General features: G+C 36.7%; 1 protein-coding gene across 2 annotated transcripts; it reads left to right on the plus strand.

Annotated features, from left to right (window-relative positions):
- Positions 1-295: 295 nt before the first annotated feature.
- Positions 296-18,930, plus strand: lrp3 (low density lipoprotein receptor-related protein 3). Of its 2 annotated transcripts, XM_083550860.1 has the most exons (9): positions 326-740; positions 951-1,082; positions 3,445-3,583; positions 5,926-6,131; positions 7,557-7,951; positions 9,119-9,340; positions 9,963-10,435; positions 14,567-14,699; positions 15,877-18,930. In XM_083550860.1, the coding sequence occupies exons 2-9, from the start codon at positions 1,004-1,006 to the stop codon at positions 16,669-16,671; spliced, it is 2,442 nt and encodes an 813-aa protein (XP_083406986.1). In that variant the 5' UTR covers positions 326-740; positions 951-1,003; the 3' UTR covers positions 16,672-18,930. The 2 variants fall into 2 exon arrangements, with proteins under 2 accessions (XP_083406985.1, XP_083406986.1); XM_083550859.1 differs by having other exon boundaries at positions 296-1,082.
- Positions 18,931-21,141: the final 2,211 nt, after the last annotated feature.

The following is a 21,141-nucleotide window of genomic DNA, read 5'->3' on the forward strand; positions in this document are numbered from 1 at the left end:
CTGCAACATGTGTACACATTTGACAACATTAAACGTAACTATTAGCAGATAAAATGTATGTTTTGTTCAGTACTAGATGACAATTTGTACAATACGTATTCTAGCAACGTGCTGTTGTATAAAAGGAACAAAACTCATTATTTTATTATTACAACACAAACGGTATGGTAACAAGTGATTGTATGCCATTGCTGGTACTCTTGCACTTTCTAGCTGTAAATAATTATGTTGTGTATTGATGTGCTGTGTGTTGTTGTGTATGAAATCCCCTCCCGCCTTTAGAGGGCGCCCTTTCACTCATAAACTGACCTCCGGTCTGAGAGGCTTCTTTAAACAGAATGAAACCCGTGCAAACAACCTGACCGTGTCTACGTGAAGGGATCTGGAAACAATGAAGCGTTTCATCCAGGAGACACATTTGAACGTTTTTTTTCCCTCAAATGCATAAGTGGAAAAAGAGGAGCGAGTTGAGAGAGAAATCAGAGCTCAGCTGTGTTCTGCACTCAGCCTGCGACTGATTAGTGCTGCTTTTGTCTGCTATTTTCTTTTCTTTTCCTTTCCTGCAGTAATCATTGCATGACTTTAATGCAGAGTATCAGCATCTTTCTTTCATGCATGTGATTCTTTATTTGACAATAATGAATTGCTCTGGTTTTAGTTTGATTGCATAAAGACAGAATGGGAGCAATGGCTTGCATCACTAAAACGCGAGCTGACTGGCCATAAAAACGCGGATGAAGGTGAGCAAGACAGAGAAGAATATAAAGATTTTAAAATGTATTCCACGGTAAATTGAAGCTTGGAAAAATTATGCAAAAGATTGGACATTTTAATTCGACCCGGTGTCACAGCTTGTATTACTATGTGTCTCTGAGTTCTTTCGTAAATGGAGATTTCAAATAAACACATCTGACTTTTCTAATCCGGTCTGTTGACAAACACACTGCCAGATGTGTAAGCAAACATCTGCAATGTGATCCAAGGAATCACCTGCGCTTCCCACATGATACTGAAGGTCGGAGGAATGAAGCTGTTCTTAATGAAGTGCTTATTATTCCAGCGCTGGACATGGCTTTGTTTGGGTGAGTACCTTTAAATCCGATCCGGATTCTTTCCGTGGCACAATCAAACCAGATTTTACAGACACCCAGGTCCAGGTCTGGGTCTTTGGCATCTGATCTCTAGTGATCTCAAGGATAAGGAGGGAAAAGTTGAAAGAGACCAAACAGGTAAGGACACAGAAGTGAATGTGAGTTTATAGTAGTGTGAACTGGAGTTTAAACAATTGGGAGTTTAATCATTTCATGCACTTTCAGTAACTCTGGTCAAAGTGAACATGTGAACCACCAAACAGATCGAATAGAGAATCCTGGAGCTGTGAAGGCTGTTAATTAGATAATGAAGCTATTTTGGTTTATTAGGATCAATTGAAATGTTTGGATAAAAAAATGTGCATGCTGCAATTAATTATAATAATTATTTATATAATTATATTTAGTAAATGTAATACAAATTAAATTAGTTTGGGAAATTATGCAAGATGTTGCATGTTTTGATAAAAAAGTTATGCAGTTACTTCATCATTATTGGCATTATAAGAAGTTAGGAATTTATGGTTTACAGTAGCTAAGATAGTTAAGTTTGCTGCAGAGGAATGATATTGTGATGTTACTTCAAGGCAAATCACAGGTTTAGAACATTGTATTTGTTGTGATTAAAAAGTTCAATGTGTTATTTTGTGATAAATACAAATTATTGATTGTGTGTAAAGTGCTGTGGTATAAGAGGAATACATAATTTAAGATGTGCTGTTATAAGAAAATAGTCAACATTGGTGTTGGCTGATTTAATTTGTTAATGAAATCAAACCAGATTGTTGGCTGGTGACTGTGATCTGTTGTGACAAGGAGGAAACCGAGCCTCAAATTTTTTGCTGCTCTTTCATTGGTTACATGAGATGCTGAGGTCAGTCAGACAACCAAACAAACATACACCAGGGACTGTTGGGGGCAACAGTGTAGGATGTGGTAGCTTTAATGATGCCTACATTTTTGTCTAAAGCTTTCATGGTCAATTGGGCAGGTTTGGAAAAAAACATTGCAAACTGTGTCTACAGGTCTGTCCTTAAAAATGTCAGTGGCACACCTGAGATGCAGTGTTCCTTCTGACTGACCTACACAGAGTCTTAAACACAATAGACCATTTATCTAACTCAACCCCCTCCTTCACACACACACACACACACACACACACACACACACACACACACACACACACACACACACACACACACACACACACACAGAGACAAAAAAAACGAAGTGGATTTCTAGTCTAGACATGTCGGTTGAAAAACATATGTCTACATAGCTGCAAATCTCTTGTGCTAGAACCTACTTACCTTAAATATACATATATACATATATATATATATATATATATATATATATATATATATATATATATATATATATATATATATATATATATAATGTATATATATATAATATATATCTGTATATATATATATATATAATATATATCTGTATCTAAACCTTAACCTAGGTCATTTATATTTACAGATAAGACCACTATATATAATTATATGTGTATATATGTAAATATAATTGACCTAGGTTATTTATGTTTGTAGTAAAGGCCCTTAATGGAAATGCGAAAAACACTGCAAATGATTTTTAAAGAATAAATTAAATAAAAAGAACTAATGAAAACTTACAATAACCGGCAGACTAAAATCTAACTAATTAACTACAATTATAATGTATTTGCATTATCTGACAAATTAAAAACCAAACATTTTGCTTTATTGACCAAAAAATAGAGTTTCTCATTTTAGCTCTTTACATTATTTCACTCTGTTGTTCACAAAACACAACACAATTTGTCAAAATACAGCTACCCTGCATGCATCATACTGTTTTATCACTCGTGAAATTTCGACTTGTACTGGAATGTGCACTTAATTACAGCTGAAGAGTGAATTAAAGAACGAATGGTAAAGCCAGTATCCCAGTGTGATGTTGTCTGAAAAGATGCACAGACGCAGATGAAAGCGTGACTTGGCTCGGCCGCCAGTGCGTCAGCGTGGAAGAACGCAAGCATGGACACAGAGGAGGACAGCAGGGATTTTGGGCTTGTTTCAGTTTAAGCCTTAAACTAAAATGTAGCAAATGTTTGCGGAAGAAATTTAATTTCATCATTCTTCATCAGATCTTTACTTCAGCCATTAAAAACAACGCATTGTAATTTATATCTTGACAACTGAAACATCATAAATAAACATAAACCTGTTAATCCTAATGCATGAGAATAATATCTAACACTTAATAATTTTACTGCAGTGTGAATTGGGTATGTTATTTTGACTATGATGCTGGATAGAAGAGCCTGCTTAATGTAAACATTGGCTCTTGTGTGTATCAGCTGCTTGTGGTGGAAAGGTGGAGCTGCACACAGAGAGAAGAGGTGTGATATACAGTCCATCCTGGCCTCTAAACTATCCTGCCGGAGTCAATTGCTCCTGGAACATCCAGGGAAACCGTGGCGAGGTCATCACTATAAGGTAACACATTCAAAATTCTTTATACGCCAGCATTCTTGCACTCTTTGGCACTTTTCATATAAATGAGCAAAAACTATTAAATACAAATAAATAACATAAGTAATTGGTAATCGTTTACAAGTTTAAATGTATTTATTTATTTAAAAAATGAATTACAAATTAATATTTGCCAATGCCCTCTTTACTGGAGCCCACCACAAGACTATGATCTCATCTATCAAAATCATGTTTTTAAAAAAACTGGAAAACGGTTCAAACTGATTTACTAACTGGATGTAGGAAGTACTGGATCTTTTTGCTGGTTTGCTTTAATGAATATACAATCTGTGGTGTTTCTAATCAAACATGCAAAATACAGGACAGAGCAAGTGAGTATATCTGGAGGGTATGTATGAAATAGACTTAATCTCTAGACTTGAGCTGACATAATCTCTTCGAATATGCAAATTAGAAATTTCATAGATGGAGACACTTGGATCCTAGACCAGGAAACATCATGTGACATTGTAATGTTCTTTAGGCATGAGGTGTTAATTAGAAGTCTGCAATTATTAAGGCAGCATTGTCATCCTGTGTTTAGATCCAGATATGGATATTTGGAACATTAAACAGTTACAAATACAAATTATTTTTATACAATTGTGACATTTGTGAAAGTTTTTTTCTTTCTTTTTTGTGTATGATGTAGCACTTCCAAATGATATATAAGTGTGGATTTATAGGCTGTTAAAGGTTTTGGCTCTGCTGCTGAGCAGTGATTTTATCGGAGAGTGAGCAGAACTCCTGTGTGTGTGTGTGTGTGTGTGTGTGTGTGTGTGTGTTCACTCAGCACTTTCTTTGAGCTGTTTGATAGGATTACTGGTTTTTACTGCACTACAGACACATTTTTTATAGTCTCTCTCTCTCTCTCTCTCTCTCTCTCTCTCTCTCTCTCTCTCTCTCTCTCTCTCTCTCTCTCTCTCTCTCTCTCTCTCTCTCTCTCTCTCTCAATCACTCACACACACACACACACACACACGCTCATACACCCTTTTTTTCTCTTTCAGTATAACCTTGGAGTCAAGATCAATGTCACAATTTTAGAACTAACTCTAATAAGCTCCTTAATTATACTCAGATAATAATTTGAATGTCATATGATATGCTGTGATAACTCTATTTATTACAATTTCCAAAATAAAGTGTAAATATAAGCCTTAAACACAATCACAGTAAGTACAATTAATCACTTTAATTGCAATTAATACATTAAACTTCATGCTTTATGTGCATTTATTATTATTATTTTTAACAGTAAAAATGTTTTCTTTTGTACTTATTGAGGACATAATTTAAAGACTGAAATCAATAACTGTTCTGTTGAAAAATAAAAGTTGAAATCTTTTTATAGATGGATTTTTAAACTAAATGGCTACAAACAATTAACTAGCACTAAAAAAGAGAAAAACAATTAATTTTGTTTGAAAATGCTGTTTAATATCTGACAATTTTATACATAAGAATATTCAAAATAATAGAACTTTTTAAACATTAAATCAGCTGTAATTTTTACAGACAGACAGACAGATTTTCAGTTATCTCCTATGTTTTAAATGATCGATCAGTGACTCCATATTACTGTACTCGTGTAAATGTGTGTGTGTGTGTGTGTGCGCGTGCGTGCGTGTGTGTGTGGTTCCATGACATCCCAACCAGGGTGTATTCTCCTGCGCCATGCTCAGTGTTAACAGGGTATACTCCATTTCAACTGATATAGTGCTTACTGTAGATGTGGCTTTTTGCTCATTCAGCGTGTCAATATATATATTTTTTATGTATAGATACACATTGATCTTGATAGAAGGTGTTAAATGGATTGTTATGGACTTGGCTCGGCCGCCAGTGCTTCAGCGTGCAAGAACGCAAGCATGGACACAGAGGAGGACAGCAGGGATTTTAGGCTTGTTTCAGTTTAAGCCTTAAACTGAAATGTAGCAAATGTTTGTGGAAGAAATTGAATTTCATCATTCTTCATCAGATCTTTACTTCAGCCATTAAAAACAACGCATTGTAATTTATATCTTGACAACTGAAACATCATGATAGTGCTTACTGTAGATGTGGCTTTTTGCTCATTCAGCATGTCAATATATAAATATTTTTTTTATGTATAGATACACATCGATCTTGATAGAAGGTGTTAAATAGATCGTTATAGCATCCTAGGAAAATGTATTTGTTAAAAATTATGCTAGCTGTAGTTTTTTGGTGCATCTCATGTCGTTAAGATTCATCAGATTTAGGTTTGTACTGCTAGGTCCTTCTTTCACTGGATAAAGGATCTGTTTTCTGTTGTGGTGCAGCTTCCACAGTTTTGATGTGGAGGAGTCGGGGGGATGCCGAGGAGACTGGCTGCTGCTTGGCCCTACGTGGAAAGAGGAGTATCGTGTATGTGGCTCGGCCCTGCCCCCTCCGTTCATCTCCTCCAGAGGTGCAGTGTGGCTCCACTTTCACTCGCAGACCAACAGCTCTGGACAGGCACAAGGCTTCCGACTTTCCTACATACGCAGTAAGTAAACATATTAGCTAGTTATAGGTTATAGAAAAGCTAGTTAGAGGAAACTAGCTTAAAAGGTTCAACAGAGTAAACCCAAAAATGTAAAGGTTTTAATTTTTATATTTGTATAAATGACCAACACTTCAATAGGAATGTTCAAAGTAAAATTCAAAAAGAAACTTCAAAAATTGCTAAAGAAATCTGTATTGTGTTCAAAATCCGTGTGTCCAAAACATTATATCTACATATTATTCCTTCCACAATGATTGGATTTAATTTATACACAAACATATTAAAGTGATTTCTTTTCTTTTTACAATGAATGTACATAAAGCCATGCCTTATACATAGCCTTAGTCGTGACTTCTACTGGAAAAAGTTTTGGAAATGCCTAGACCAGGGGTCACCGACATGGTGCCCGCCCGCAAGGACCACATGAGTCGCCCGCGGGCCTTTTCTAAAAATAGCTCAACATAGCGCCACTTACCAGTGAGCTGCAACAAATTGTTTTTGTTGCTATTCTTTTTTAAATCACACTTGCATTGGTGTGAATTAGAAAATGACAATATATATATATATATATATATATATATATATATATATATATATATATATATATATATATATATATATATATATATAAAAAAACTTAAAAAAAATAAAATAAATAAAAATAAAAAAAATTTATCATCTGTACAAATATGATGCAACGTAGTGCATGATTTGTTAAAAATTTGTAGTGGCTAGTGAACATGTTGTAGAAGTGATCATTTGAAAATGTAAATACTTGCAGAGATTTATAGAAATAAAGTTTTGCATATTGATATTGATCTGTTTCCTACCTTGTTAAATCATTATTGATAATTATTGTGAGAAATCATTAACATGTTTAGTGTCTTCACATAGATGAATATCATTAATTTTTATTAATAACATATAATTAAAGGTAAATTGAGCAAATTTGTTATTTCAGATGTGTGTATCAAACTGGTAGCCCTTCACATTAATCGGTACCCAAGAAGTAGCTCTCAGTTTCAAAAAGGTTGGTAACCCCTGGCCTAGACTGTACCATTTTTGAGAGATGTTCCTTTTTACACAACAAAGCCATTCAAAGGTATAAATATTTACTTTGAACAAACACATTTAATATAAATGTGGTATAAAGTATTTTTATTGAAAAATCCTCCCTTAGCACGAATAACAGCTTTACACACTCTTGGCATCCAGACAGTTTGTTTCTCCAAACATTCAGCTGAAACACTGTACCTTGCTTCTTGTAAAACGTGCCATGATCTTGTGAAACAGTTTAATTACCAGGTTATTTTTGTACAAATAAAGCATTGCTGAATTGAAATGACTTTGTGGTGTACAGATTATGCAGTGTATTTACTGTGTGTGTGTGTGTGTGTGTGTGTGTGTGTGTGTGTGCGCGCGCAGGTCGTCTGGGAGAGAGCAGCTGTGAGAGTGATGAGTATCTGTGTGGTAATGGGAAATGTGTGCCACGTTCCTGGCGCTGTAACAGTCTGGACGAATGTGGAGACAACACAGATGAGAGAAACTGCATTGGCCCACCCACACCTGCACGGACCAGCCTGTGCGCCCCGGGTACGGTAGAGTGCAGCCTCGCCCAGTCGACCCGTTGCCTGCCCTCAGCATTGCGCTGTAACGGTGTACATGACTGCCCTGATGGCTCTGACGAAGCTCAGTGTCCTGACATGGTGTGTGGAAAACGGCTAGCCAACTTCTATGGCATGTTTGCCTCACCTGATTTCTTCAGGGCAAACCGCAGCACTGGCACAGACCTCTACTGCACCTGGTTCCTGGACACACAGGTTATTTTAATTATACATCACAAAATAATCACATGAATGTAACAAATATTTTACATTTATGTTTATTTTATATAAATCAGGGACATTTGGGGACTAAACCCTAAAATAAATAGGAATTATATATAAATCTTCTCCTATGTATCTATGTATCCAGGGATGGGCAGTATTTATGATACATGTATTTCAAATACGTATTTCAAATATAAAATAGGATTTTGTAATTTGTATTTAATAGGGTTGACAAAAATAGCTTTTTGTATCAAAATACTGTAGTGTTTTTTATTTTTATAGTTTTAAATTACTGTAAAATGTCCACATGATGACATCATAAAAAATTGGCCTCTGATTGCTGCATACTCAGACTTTTGAGATCAAACCAGGAAATTGATCCATATGGAAAAAGATGGCGAAGTTAAGAAACGTGCAGGCTGCCAGCTTTTAAATAGATGTCCAATCATTAATACATTTTTTAACTGTCGAATATTGTACCCTAATTAAAGTAGCAATTTAGTAGGATCATGATTTTGCACACCATTTCATTAATCACACCAAATATATTATTATATTTATGATTAACAGTCAAATGATTAATTAGTTAGAAACTATTTGCTATGAATGCAGATGCCATCAGATGCCTTCTTGTGAATGACTTGTTTGTCATTGACTCAGTGTTGCTGATGCGAAGTAGCTCTTTGTTGCCAAACACCAAAGTAACTGAATTAGTATACAATTATGAGTCATTAGCAAACTGTTCAACATTAAACTGTTGGTTACATTAAAACTAACCCTAATCTGGGAGATCACAGGGAAATGTATGTAAATTTCTGATCCATTAACTGGTTGCATATGTGCGTGACTCTGCCTGAGAAAAGTTGTTGCTATCTGTGTAATGGTGAAGGAATAGAGCAAATTTCCAATTGATGGAAGGTTTACCAAAAAATTTCATTCTCCTATGTACAAGTTTTTCTTATTTTTTAAATACGAAAAGTAGTTTTAATTTTGATACATGGTGTGGATGCTGTATCTTGTAGTTCATTTTGATACACATTTACTATAAATTTAGCTGTTTTTCAGACAATTATTTATTATCACGTGTTCTTACATTCACCTCTTTTAGTATTCATTCACTCTTGTGTATACACACATGCGCACACACATTGTGTGCAGGACCCAAAGCCTCTGCTGCTGCGGTTGGACCTGCAGTTGGGAGCAGGAGACTCTGTGCGTGTGTATGACGGTCTCGGGGAACGAGCCGAGCGTCTGCTGCAGAGTCTCACACACCACAACAACCAACGTTCAGCTGTGTTGGAGTCCTCGCAGGGGCAGATGAGTGTCCTGTACCATGCCAAACCACACAGCCAGGGGCATGGCTTCAACGCCTCATACCAGGTGACATCCAGGGGCACCTTCCTCTTTAACTGTGGAGATAAACGAGTGTGTGGGAAATATTTAAAAAAAGAATGTATTGTTTTTCTTAGACTGTGGTGGAGGAGGGGTTAGGTAATAATAAAATCTATAGTTGAAAGCCATTTAACTTGGCAGAATGCATAGACATAAAAGTTTTAAACTCTAAATGTACGTTTATTCCTGAGTGATTACAGGCTCAGGGCTGTGCTCTGGATTTCTAATTAGCTAAAAATGTATCAGGTTGTGATTTGTTGTAAGTTCTGAGATGGTGGTATAAATTTGTGTTTTTACCACAAGAGGTTTTTTGGCACATTTAGCAGCCAGAGGTAGAAGTATGTCTGTCTTCCTGAAGCCAAAATATTTGCAGCTCTTTCCGTTTTGTTGTCACTTTGTTAGATTCACATACAGTGGTGTGAAAAAGTGTTTGCCCCTTCCTGATTTGTAATTTTTTTTGCATGTTTCTTCAATGTTTCAGATCATCAAACTAATTTAAATATTAGACAGTCTACGTTAATGCGTTGTTATTTAAATTTGATTAGCATCACATATAGAGAACAGACCATGATAACCTGTTATTGAACTTTGACTCTTCTCTGTCCTTCAGGTGAAAGGTTACTGCTTCCCCGGTGAATTCCCGTGTGGTCCGGACGAGGGCTGTTACTCTCAGCATCAGCACTGTGATGGTTACTGGCATTGCCCGAGTGGCAGAGATGAGGAAGGGTGTGCTCTGTGTGCTTCAGGTCAGTACCCATGCCAGGGGGCCGGAGGTGTGTGTTACTCGGCTCACGAGCGCTGCGACAATCAGAAGCAGTGCCCAGATGGCTCGGATGAGAAAAACTGTTTCACCTGCCAGCCGGGAACATTCCACTGTGCCACTAACCTGTGCATCCTGGAGACATGGCGCTGTGATGGCCAGGAGGACTGTGCTGATGGCAGTGACGAACACGAGTGCCAGGCTGCAGTGCCACGCAAAGTGATCACGGCAGCGTTGATCGGAAGCCTCGCGTGTGGCTTGCTGCTCGTCATCGCCCTCGGTTGCGCTTTCAAACTCTACTCACTCAGAACGAGGGAGTATCGGTGAGACACCATCTGTTCAGTTCTTAGTTCTTAGGCTCTTAGTCAGGTTCCCATTTACAAATCTTATGAAGATGCATAAAGTGACATAACCAACATGTATATTTAGATACTGTATATAAATTAACTTAATGTCGTCAAAGTGTGATTAATCAAGTTTCTGTTACTACATCTGATTATTTTCCTATAATGGCACATCCTGATGTGTTCTATTGACGTCTTCATATACCACAGCAAGAGGACTGTTATGTGATCAAACTATTATACATATTAGCCAGTCTATTGCTTTGTTATTTAAATTTGATGATTAGCATCACATATAGAGAACAGACCATGATGTTCTCTATGACCATGACCAAAAAAATGGCTGTTAGAACTGTAATGTTAGAATTATTTAAAAAAAAATGACATTACTCATTTTTTATCAATTTCTGGTAGTTTAGTATTCTGGAACAATAGGAAAAACAAGTTAGCTCCTGTTATCACTTATGTTATAGCATCTACAAGCAATGCCTATCTCTTATCTCTCTATGAAAGCAACAATTTGAGTGAATTCATAAATACAAATCATGTGATTTGCAGTGGGAGATACTGTCTGAGTTGCTAATAGGGACAAATTAATCAAGGACTTATAACCAGAATTGAGAAAAGGGTAAAAAATATAAATAAATAAACAAACAAACAAACAAACAAACAAATAAATAAATAAATAAATAAATAAATAAATCAGTAAAAAGTAATATTAAGCACCAGACTATTTTAGATAAGGTCAGGTGACATGTGACCGGTAACTCATCACAACTAAAAAAATAGATTTGACTGATAGACATTTAATTATGACTTTTTTTTTTTCAATATAATAGGCTGTATTTGCAGTTTCAAACATTTAACTTGTATAGTGTGTCTAAAGTCTGTTTCTGTCTCTCTATCTCACAATTACACTCACTCTCATCTCCCACTCTCTTCCGCTCTCTTTCTATCATTACATCACTCTTCTCTCTTCTTACCATCTGTTCACATCACCTCTCCTCTTTCATCATCCTTTTTTTCCTGTTGATTCAATTTGTGTAAAGAGAGAAAAAATACACACAAGTTCTTTTTTCCCTCTGACTCACTCACTCACTCACTCACTCACTCACTCACTCACTCACTCACTCACTCACTCACTCACTCACTCACTCACTCACTCACTCACTCACTCACTCACTCACTCACTCACTCACTCACTCATCTCAGTGAGAAACACAAAAAATAAATGAGAGAGAACTCCCTGTTCTCCCATTATTGTATATGATGTTTTATTTATTTATTCTTTTTATTACATATTTATCAATGTTCCCTGGTGGTCTAGTGGTTAGGATGCGGCGCTCTCACCGCTGCGGCCCGGGTTCGATCCCCGGTCAGGGAACCAACCTCAGCCACTCTCAGTGCCGGTCCCAAGCCCGGATAAATGGGGAGGGTTGCATTATGAAGGGCATCCAGCGTAAAAACATGTGCCAAATTAAACATGCGGAGGATCCGCTGTGGCGACCCCTAATGGGAGAAGCCGAAAGAAAGTTTTATTACATATTTATTGACCATATGCTTTTTTTTTTTTAATTTTATGTTTTGTTCTATTTTTGTTGCTCTGTAGTTGTATGTTGCAATCACAATACAAAACTGTCATGCCAATGAAGCACACATTGATTTCTTGGCAGACTGAGAAACAGAGAGAGGTAGAGTGAGATATGGAGAGAGACAATTATAAAAAAAATTTAGAAACATAGAACATATGAGAGATGGAAATAAAGAGACAGAGAAGGAAGTCAAACATGACTAAAAACACACACAAAATAAAATGTGGCCTGAGACACAGATTGAATTCACTGCGAATTTGGACATTGATATAAAATTTTGTCTTTTGGTTTCATATGGAAACAGAAAGACTAATTCACAGTGCAACAACACAATTGGTTAATGTCCTGAGAGCACCGTTGCTAAGCAACCGCTAAATGTGAACACAGCATAAACTAGTAAAGGATATTTATATGAATAATCGGAGGTCCAAATGATGGGATAAATAAATTCAATAAAAAAAATTTATGTATTGCACTTTTGACACTGAACATTGTCCCAAAGCAGCTTTAGATAAATAAATAAATTGTGAATATACATTTTTAATTCATAAATTAGACCTTAGGTTTATCTATAATGAGCAAGCCAGATGTAACAGTGGCAGGGAAAAGCTCTGTGAGAATTTATGAGAAAGAAACCTTGAGAGGAACCGATTCAAAAGTGAACACATCCTCATCTGGGTGAGAATAAATGTCCGTTCATTATAGTTCCATCATCAACTGTTTCCTGATGGACACTTGAATGCAAAATGGTTCATGGCAATTGTGGTCAAACGAGGCAAATCATTTATATTCATTAGTTTAAATCCATTCTAGAAACTCCTATTTGAGGTACCAACAAATTGCCTGCACCTTCATCTTAAAGTAGGTGTTGCAGATCATAAGAGATAAACAATTCTGTGGATTTCAATGCTAAAAATAAATTTAGAGGCATTTTATATCTTGTGTAATTACATTGGGGGTCAATGTAGAGTGGTTAAAAAACCAAGGCAATGGTAATATCTTCTGGTTTTAGTAAAGAATCTTGATGCTGCTTTCGGGACTAATTGGAGCTTGTTTATGCACTTACTAGAATATCCAGGCAGAAAGGTATTACTATTTACATTTCCAACCTAAAGCTAACAAGAGCATGAACAATTTTTTTAGCATGTGATGACATCATATTTTTAGCAACATTTCTGACATGATATCCTAATAAAATAGATCTACATGTGCTTGGAAGGAGAGACTGAAGTCCATAATCATATCAAGGTCTTTTACTGCTGCACATGAAACAAAGACCATCTAGAGATATTATCTAATCAGAAAGGAAACTTATCAAAATGAAATAAAAGGAAGTTAACAAGCCTCCACTGTCAAATATCCTTTACACATTCCTCAACATTAATAAGCTGGTGTCTATCATCTGTCTATGCTGAAATATACAACTGTGTATCATCAGCACAACAGTGGAATCTAATAAAATTATTTATAGACTAAAGAATGAAGCATAAAACAGATCCCTGCAGAGCATCAAACTTTACCTTAGTAACTGTAGACAAGTCAGCACTTACATGTACAAACTGATTGATCAGTCATATAAGACCTGATTCAGGACTGTTCCCTTATCTCCAACAATATTTTCTATATTATCAAAGGGAATATTCTCATCGGTGGTGTCAGAAGCAACACTAAGAAACACAAGTAAAGAGACACTGCCCTGATTAGAGGCATTTATTTCTTTAACCAGTGCAGGCTCTGTAATTTAGATCTTTTTTCGGCTGCTCCCATTAGAGGTCGCCAAAGTGGATCATCCATCTCCATACCCCTCTGTCCTCCACATCTGCCTCTTTCAAACCAACTACCTGCATGTCTTCCCTCACCACATCCATAAACCTCCTCCTTGGTCTTCCTCTTTTTCTCCTTCCTGGTGGCTCCATCCTCAGCATTCTCCTACTGATATACCCCATGTCCCTCCTCTGCACATGTCCAAACCATCTCAATCTCGCCTCCCTCATCTTGTCTCCAAAACGTCCTACATGCGCTGTCCCTCTAATAAACTAATTTCTAATCCTGTCCATCGTTGTCAGTCCCAACGAAAACCTCAACATCTTCAGCTCTGCTACCTCCAGCTCCACCTCCTGTCTTTTACTCAATACCACTGTCTCTAAACCATACAACTTCGCAGGTCTCACCACAGTCCTATAAACTTTCCCTTTCACTCTTGCAGATACTCTTCTATCACAAATCACTCCTGACACTCTTTTACACGTACCTCCAACATTCCAGGTTCTTCTAAACCTGCTTCCTACTCTCACTACAAATTAAAATATCATCCACAAACATCATAGTCCATGGAGACTCCTGTCTGACCTCGTCCATCAACCTGTCAAGCTCTGTAATTTAGATAAGAGTTGTAAATATAAGCTGTAATATATAAGTTTCAGTAAGGAAAATGGAAGATTGAGACCTGAATAAAAAATTGCTGTTGCATTTCATGAACTAATTTCTAGATAAAACATGGGTCTATGTATCTCCACAGAGCTTTTGAAACCCAAATGACTCAGTTGGAGGCGGAATTTGTTCAAAGGGAAGCTCCACCCTCATATGGTCAGCTGATTGCACAGGGTCTTATCCCACCTGTAGAGGATTTTCCTGCTTATAATCCTGCTCAGGTAAATAATTTATACCCAGCTACACACATCTACATGTTCAAAATGCACACACAAACACATGCATCTAGACAACCAAAACCCTCCAGGGTTATATAGTAGCAGTTAGCAGTTTAACTAAACTACATCAAGGTAAACAATAAATATGAAATGAAATTGCCCAACATTCTAATTAAATATTTTTGGCAAGTAAAAAAAACAGCAATTAATGTTTGCTGCCATTGTACTAACATAAACACCAACTCCGACTGGCTATTGTGAAAGAGAAAGAGTGGTGAAGGTCAAAGAAATTAAATGATGTAATCTTATAATTGTGTTTTATTAAGTTACAGCCATCAGAGCTTTCTATAGTGCCAAATTGTATCACCTCTGAATGCTGCAGGATTGAACATTTATCTCCTTACTGACTGATTTGCATTCACGATGAGTAGGCAGAGACTGTCTCTATGGAAACGGAAGATGTATTGCCAATTGATTGACAGGTTCTCTCAGTGGACAGAAGAGTGACTAATGGACACAAAAATTTTCCATAGTGTTAAGTCAAGACACATAAACATGTGTGTCTGGATCATGAAAGGACAACGCTCAAAGACCAGTTTTTATACTGGTATATATATTTATATATATTTTAACTGACTTAATGAAGAGGTTCAGCTGGAAGTAGTAGTGGTCATGTTTGCGTGCAACAGTTCTGCACTGAGAAGATCTCTCTTAGCATAATTAGCACCCTACAGTTCATCACATGGACTTCAAGTTCTCACTGAGTCGATTTTACTTCCTCAGACTTGTTTCATTTTTTCATGGTACAGTGCTAACAAGGCCTCATGTGTTCCAGCTGGTGCTTGTTAGTGTCCTCCAGCCATGTTGTTGGTTTTACACTCTTCCATCTCCCTGCTCAATGCAGTTAGAACACTTAGATGATTCATTGGAGCAATACTGTATGGTCTTGCATGCCTTCAGGTCCAATTCGCATCATATAGTGGGATGGAGGATACATGTTTAGATAAATTTGTATTTTTGTAAGAAATTTTAAAACAGGTGATTTGACACTTATTATTATGAACATAAGCACACAAATCTATTCTGTTTATCTTTATTAGTTTGCTTGATTATGCTTCTGAAATTAATAATTAGCTATTTACAAATATTTGTATGTAAACTTTTTCTCCCTCTGTCTCAGGCATCCGTTCTTCACAGTCTTCGATCGGCCATGCGGAGACAGATGAGACGTCATTCTTCCCGCCGGATGGCATCGCGCCGTCGTCTGGGTCGCCTTTGGAGCCGTCTGTTCCAGCGTGGGAGTCGGCTGCGTGGTCATATCCTCCTCCTTACCCCACCTGGGCGCGCACACACTCTCTCACAGACACACCCTCTGATGTCTGGTCACACAAACGTCAGCTCTCGGACTGGGAATAGCTACCAGTTTGCTGTAGAGGGGCAGAGCGGAGAGTGGGTGGACCTGCAGGCTCACACCGAGGCTTTGTGCTTAGCTGAAAACGGGTCACCAGAGTCATCACCCACATCACCAGCACTGCCACACTCCACCTCTGACACACTGGAAGATGAAGATGATGGTAACGACGATGAGGATCGTAACCAAGCATCGTATCTTAGACCCAGAGATGAGCGCAGGTCACGTGGAGCTCTACGACGACCCTCACGTCTACCATTTCAATCACAAACATCCAGGAGGGTTGTCCAGGGACTCGTGGCAGAACTGGGAGCTGCACCAGTTACCCACTACTCCATACTGGGAATATCTCCTCTGTCCACGCCTGAGTCTCTGACGTCATCCAGCAGCCAGAATGAGGAGGATATAACTTCACCTACACACACCGATCCCTGCTTTAACACTCAGTCACAGTCTGCCTGCACACATTTAGCAGTTAGAGATAAAAGTATAATGCACAATGAGATACAAAGCAGACACTCTAGCAATGACGAAGACGAGGACAATGTTCTGTTTATGCGTTGAAGGGCCGTCTTCATCTGCTTTTAAACCTTTCACAGGAATCCAGCTTAAACAAATTTGTGCAAAAAAATGATCATACCAACGCAGAATTCTATCATGGCATTGTTTTTATCAGATACATAACAATGTAGAATCTATATTTTGCAAACAGAAACTGTAAAGACATGATGAGTCGAAGGTGTGTGCAGGCATGTGCTGGGGAAAATGGAACATACAGTACGAGTGTGGTCATGATTTCTGTAGAATTGTGTGGGATTGTATGAATTGGTTCTGCAGGAGCATGTGGGGTGTGTTTACAAAATATGGAAGCTACTGGGTGGGTCACAGTTCCAGCATGTGGGCATGGTTAGAATTGTAGGGGTATGGGGGGCATGGTCAATGTCTCTATAGGGGCTTTTGGGTGTGGTCATTGTTGTTGCAGGGACCTGTGGGTGTGGTCCCAGTTTGTACAAGACACGAGTGTGTTTGTTGTTTGTGTAGAAGTAAGTGGGTGCAGTCGTTTTTACAGGTGCATGTGGGTGTGGTGATTGATTCTGCAGGGATATCGAGGTGTGTGGTTACAGTTTCTTTATGAGAAAGTGTGTATAGATTTTACAGATGCATGATGGTGGGATCAAAGTTTCTACAGAAGCATACGAGGGCACGATCATTGTTTCAGGTGGCCGTGCTTACCATGTTTTTGAAGATGCAGATAAATTATCTCCAGGTGCGTCAGTTTACAGACATGAACCTGAACGTGTGAGGAACATGAGCATTAGTAAAATCTAATAAAATTTGCACATTAGCTTAAAAAATTATATTTAATGCAGTGCTCATTCTTTTCACAAGCCATTATATCGGTCACACTTTGAGTTTTAGGATTGAAATCTAGAATATTATTAAAAGGTGTATAAAGTGGATTAACTACGTGTGCCATTAGTGATGTTTCAGGACTGAATCTTTCTAAAAATGCTTAGTCATGGCTAAGAGTGGTGTGTAAGACTCTCTTTAGGGGAGCAGAGATCTCAGGGATGTATGTGCTGGTTTCTGGAAGAATGTATATTTATATCAATATGTGTTTCTGATCAGCTTGTGGCTAAAATGTGGTGATTTGAGGATGCAGGTTTTTTTTTTTGTAAGCAGCAGTTAGAAATAGGACAAATTCCATATATCACAGAGGGAAGAAAAAAAAGAATCTGTTGCAAAAAATACAGACTTGGACATGCAGACACAACTTGGCACACTGTCTTAATTTATTAAGTATTCATTCCAACACATGCTGCTTGAGAGAAAATGTGTCCCAAAATGCCTGTGTATATTCAGGAGGGTATTTTATTATTTTTTTCACATTTTGGCTCAAAATAAATTAAAAATCACTGGAAATCAATACCAAGTTTGTGCTTGATGAAAAACAATCCTCCCTGAATGGATGTGGCCCCTGTCTGGATGACTAAATACATGGCATGATGGCTCACTAAAGTCTCACTTTGTGAGGATTAAAATGATGGAATATGATATGCTATGGTCTTCATAATTACTGCTTTACAACCCAGTAGAACATGCTGAGATTTAGTGTTCGAACTCTCCACCACCTCTACTATCATCATCAACATCATCATCATTAACACACCCTTGGAAAATCTTTTGGAAGAATGCTGTTCAACACTTCCAGGACAAAGAATTGATGCAGAGGAGCATCACAGCTGTTCTGATGGACTCTATACTGTTTTTTTTATTTGTTACCCCTCTATAAAAAATATACCTCGGATTTGATTTTCTTCCACCCGGACCGTTCTGGAAGTAAAAAGTGTGAAAGGTTGAGCAATAAGGGACTGACTTGAAACTGTGAGAGGAACATTTTTCATTTTTGTTTCCTCTTTTATGTGGGTTTGTTATTGTGGCCATATCTTGGGGATCTGCTGGGAATCTTTAAGTTACATGGCTATTTAGTCTAAATGAAAACATTGAACTGTTTATCAGATCCAGAAAGCCATTAATGATTACTGATCTCTTTTTATTGTTTTGTCTGTTAAATGATACCTTTACTAATTTAAAGATGGTGAGATGAAGTGCCAATACAGACAGAATGATCAGACCAAATACTGAATGTTTTGAGCATGAAAAGATTTTTGGAATTGATGTGCCACTGGAGAAACCACTGCTGCTAAGTTACGTAAGACCAAGCCTCTACTTTTGTGGATTTTTTTTGTCCTTGGCTCTTTTACGTAGATTCTACTCAAAAATGTAATTAAAACATTTTTTTCAAGAGTTCGAGGCCTTTTACCAACGTCCTTGTAAGTTGTCTTTCATCAAGACTTCTTGTCTTTTCTGTTGTTCACCTATTTTCATCTGTCATCACGCATATCAAGTGTCTGGATAATTTGCATGACAGCAAAGATACACTTATGTAAATGCAGTTTACTCCCCTATTGCAAAAATCTATTGTATAAAATGATAACACTTATAAAGTCCATTCTTACAAGTGAAACCGATTTTAAAATAAATAGAAAATAAAAAAATAAACTAGAAAAACTTCCCCGTTGCTCTTAATATTCAGAAGGTCACCTTGTAAAAAAAAACAAAACAAAAAAACAACATTATTATAATTACACAGAATGGAGGGAAGGTTAGGTTATTTAAGTGCCAATAATTCATAAAAATTTCATGAGGAACAGACAAGAAAAGATGAGAGATGAGAGCTAACCTTCCTTTGAGTTAAATTATCCTGGAGTTACAAGAAGAATGAAGACAAGAAAAGTGTGTGTGTGTGTATTTCCAGTGGATGAACATTTTAGCCATATTAAATAATTGTCTAGACGTTTTTGTTATGCTTCTAATATAAATTGTCAATAATCAAAAATTGTAATTAGATGGCAATAATAATGGACTGGTAGTGATTTCACATCATTCTGAAAGCTTTGCATTTCCAAATGCATCTGATTCAGATTTCACATCTTTCAAGTTCATAAAAAATCCTTTTATTTCTTGTGTAAAGATACTGTTTTGTAAAAATCAACCTTTATACTTAAAACAGATCTGTCAGTAAGCAAGAGGGGAAAATAGGAAATATTTTGTGTTCTTAGAGGCTTCTGATTGTTTTTGTCCTGATGAAACAATTGCTAAAAACAAAGCTGTCATCTGGCACCAAGTTTAGAAAAAACCCATCATCAACAACACAATCTACAAAGTCTTTAATCTTCAGTTGGAAAAACATAATTAAGAGTTCAGATAATTAAGCAGTTGTCAGTTTGTTAGAAGTCGGAAGTTTAATTCGATGTTTAAATAGATAATGTTTGCGGGACCTCTTTGATGCAGCATGATACCTCTGATAGATAAAACTTAATGATGCTTAATCACATTTCCTTTTTAAATCTATATTTTGTTCGATCAAAATAAAACGAAATGAAGATAAAAGAAAAATAACAATCTCTGTTATACCGTTTGAGGTAATTTAAAGTGATAAACTCATTCTGGTTCTAAAGCAGAGGCAAATCTTGTTAAATCGAATGCTTGTTAAAATATACTACAATACACTACACTATACTACAGGTGCCTCAAAATTTAAATGATCTAAATTAATTAAAACGTATTCTTTAATAATGGAGCTCTTTAGTTAGAATTAGCATTTATGCTAAGCACCTATTTTTGCTAAATGTACACTCAAAAACAGTTACAATATCATCTAATGCTGATACTGATCTATGCAGCTTTTACTGAAATGAAATAATTACCTTTGAGGTAATTGTGTATTTCCCATTAAAGAAAAGTGTATTATATTTTGTATTAGGGTAAAATATTACTATACTACTAATATACTACTGTTGAATTATAACTAATATCCAGCAGTGACTTAAGTTGCAAATCACACATAAATAGACACTGGGTCACTACATGTAACAAAAATAAAAAGCCAGCAGAGGGCAGCAGAGATTAATGTGAAATGTCCAGACAAATTTACCAGGATTTTTCATTTCCTAAATAAATGAGTCACTCAGACATACAACTCAATAAAATAAAAGTGGCTATGGATCCTATGTAAACCTTTTAAAGAGGGAGTGTGTCAATAAGTCTGTGCTCTCTGCAATCTATTTAGGAAAAGAGCACTGATTCACATAATTTATTTATTCAGATCCAAATACTGAATTTTGATTTCCATGTAAATAGATAAAAATCAAATTAGATTATAATCATGTGCTTACATTAAAAAGAAATCCTGTTTGACACAGTGTGCTCCAAATAAAGTGTTTTCACTAATAAAAATGATTAGAACAAATCTTCTTTGTAAGCAATACTTTGAATTCATAATAACATGCTTCTCAGATATATATTAAGTTTATTGATGTGTATCTATAGTCAATAATAACCAAACAACAGCTAAACTTTTGAATTAAATTTATTGTGCTATGTTTGTTACACATACCCATCTTTTACAGTGGAAAAGTACATATATATAGCACACACTTTCAATGTGTAACTCAGCTGGCAACAGGAATG

The sequence above is a fragment of the Silurus aristotelis genome (assembly GCF_946808225.1).
Source record: "Silurus aristotelis genome assembly, chromosome: 9".
Lineage (NCBI taxonomy): Eukaryota > Metazoa > Chordata > Actinopteri > Siluriformes > Siluridae > Silurus > Silurus aristotelis.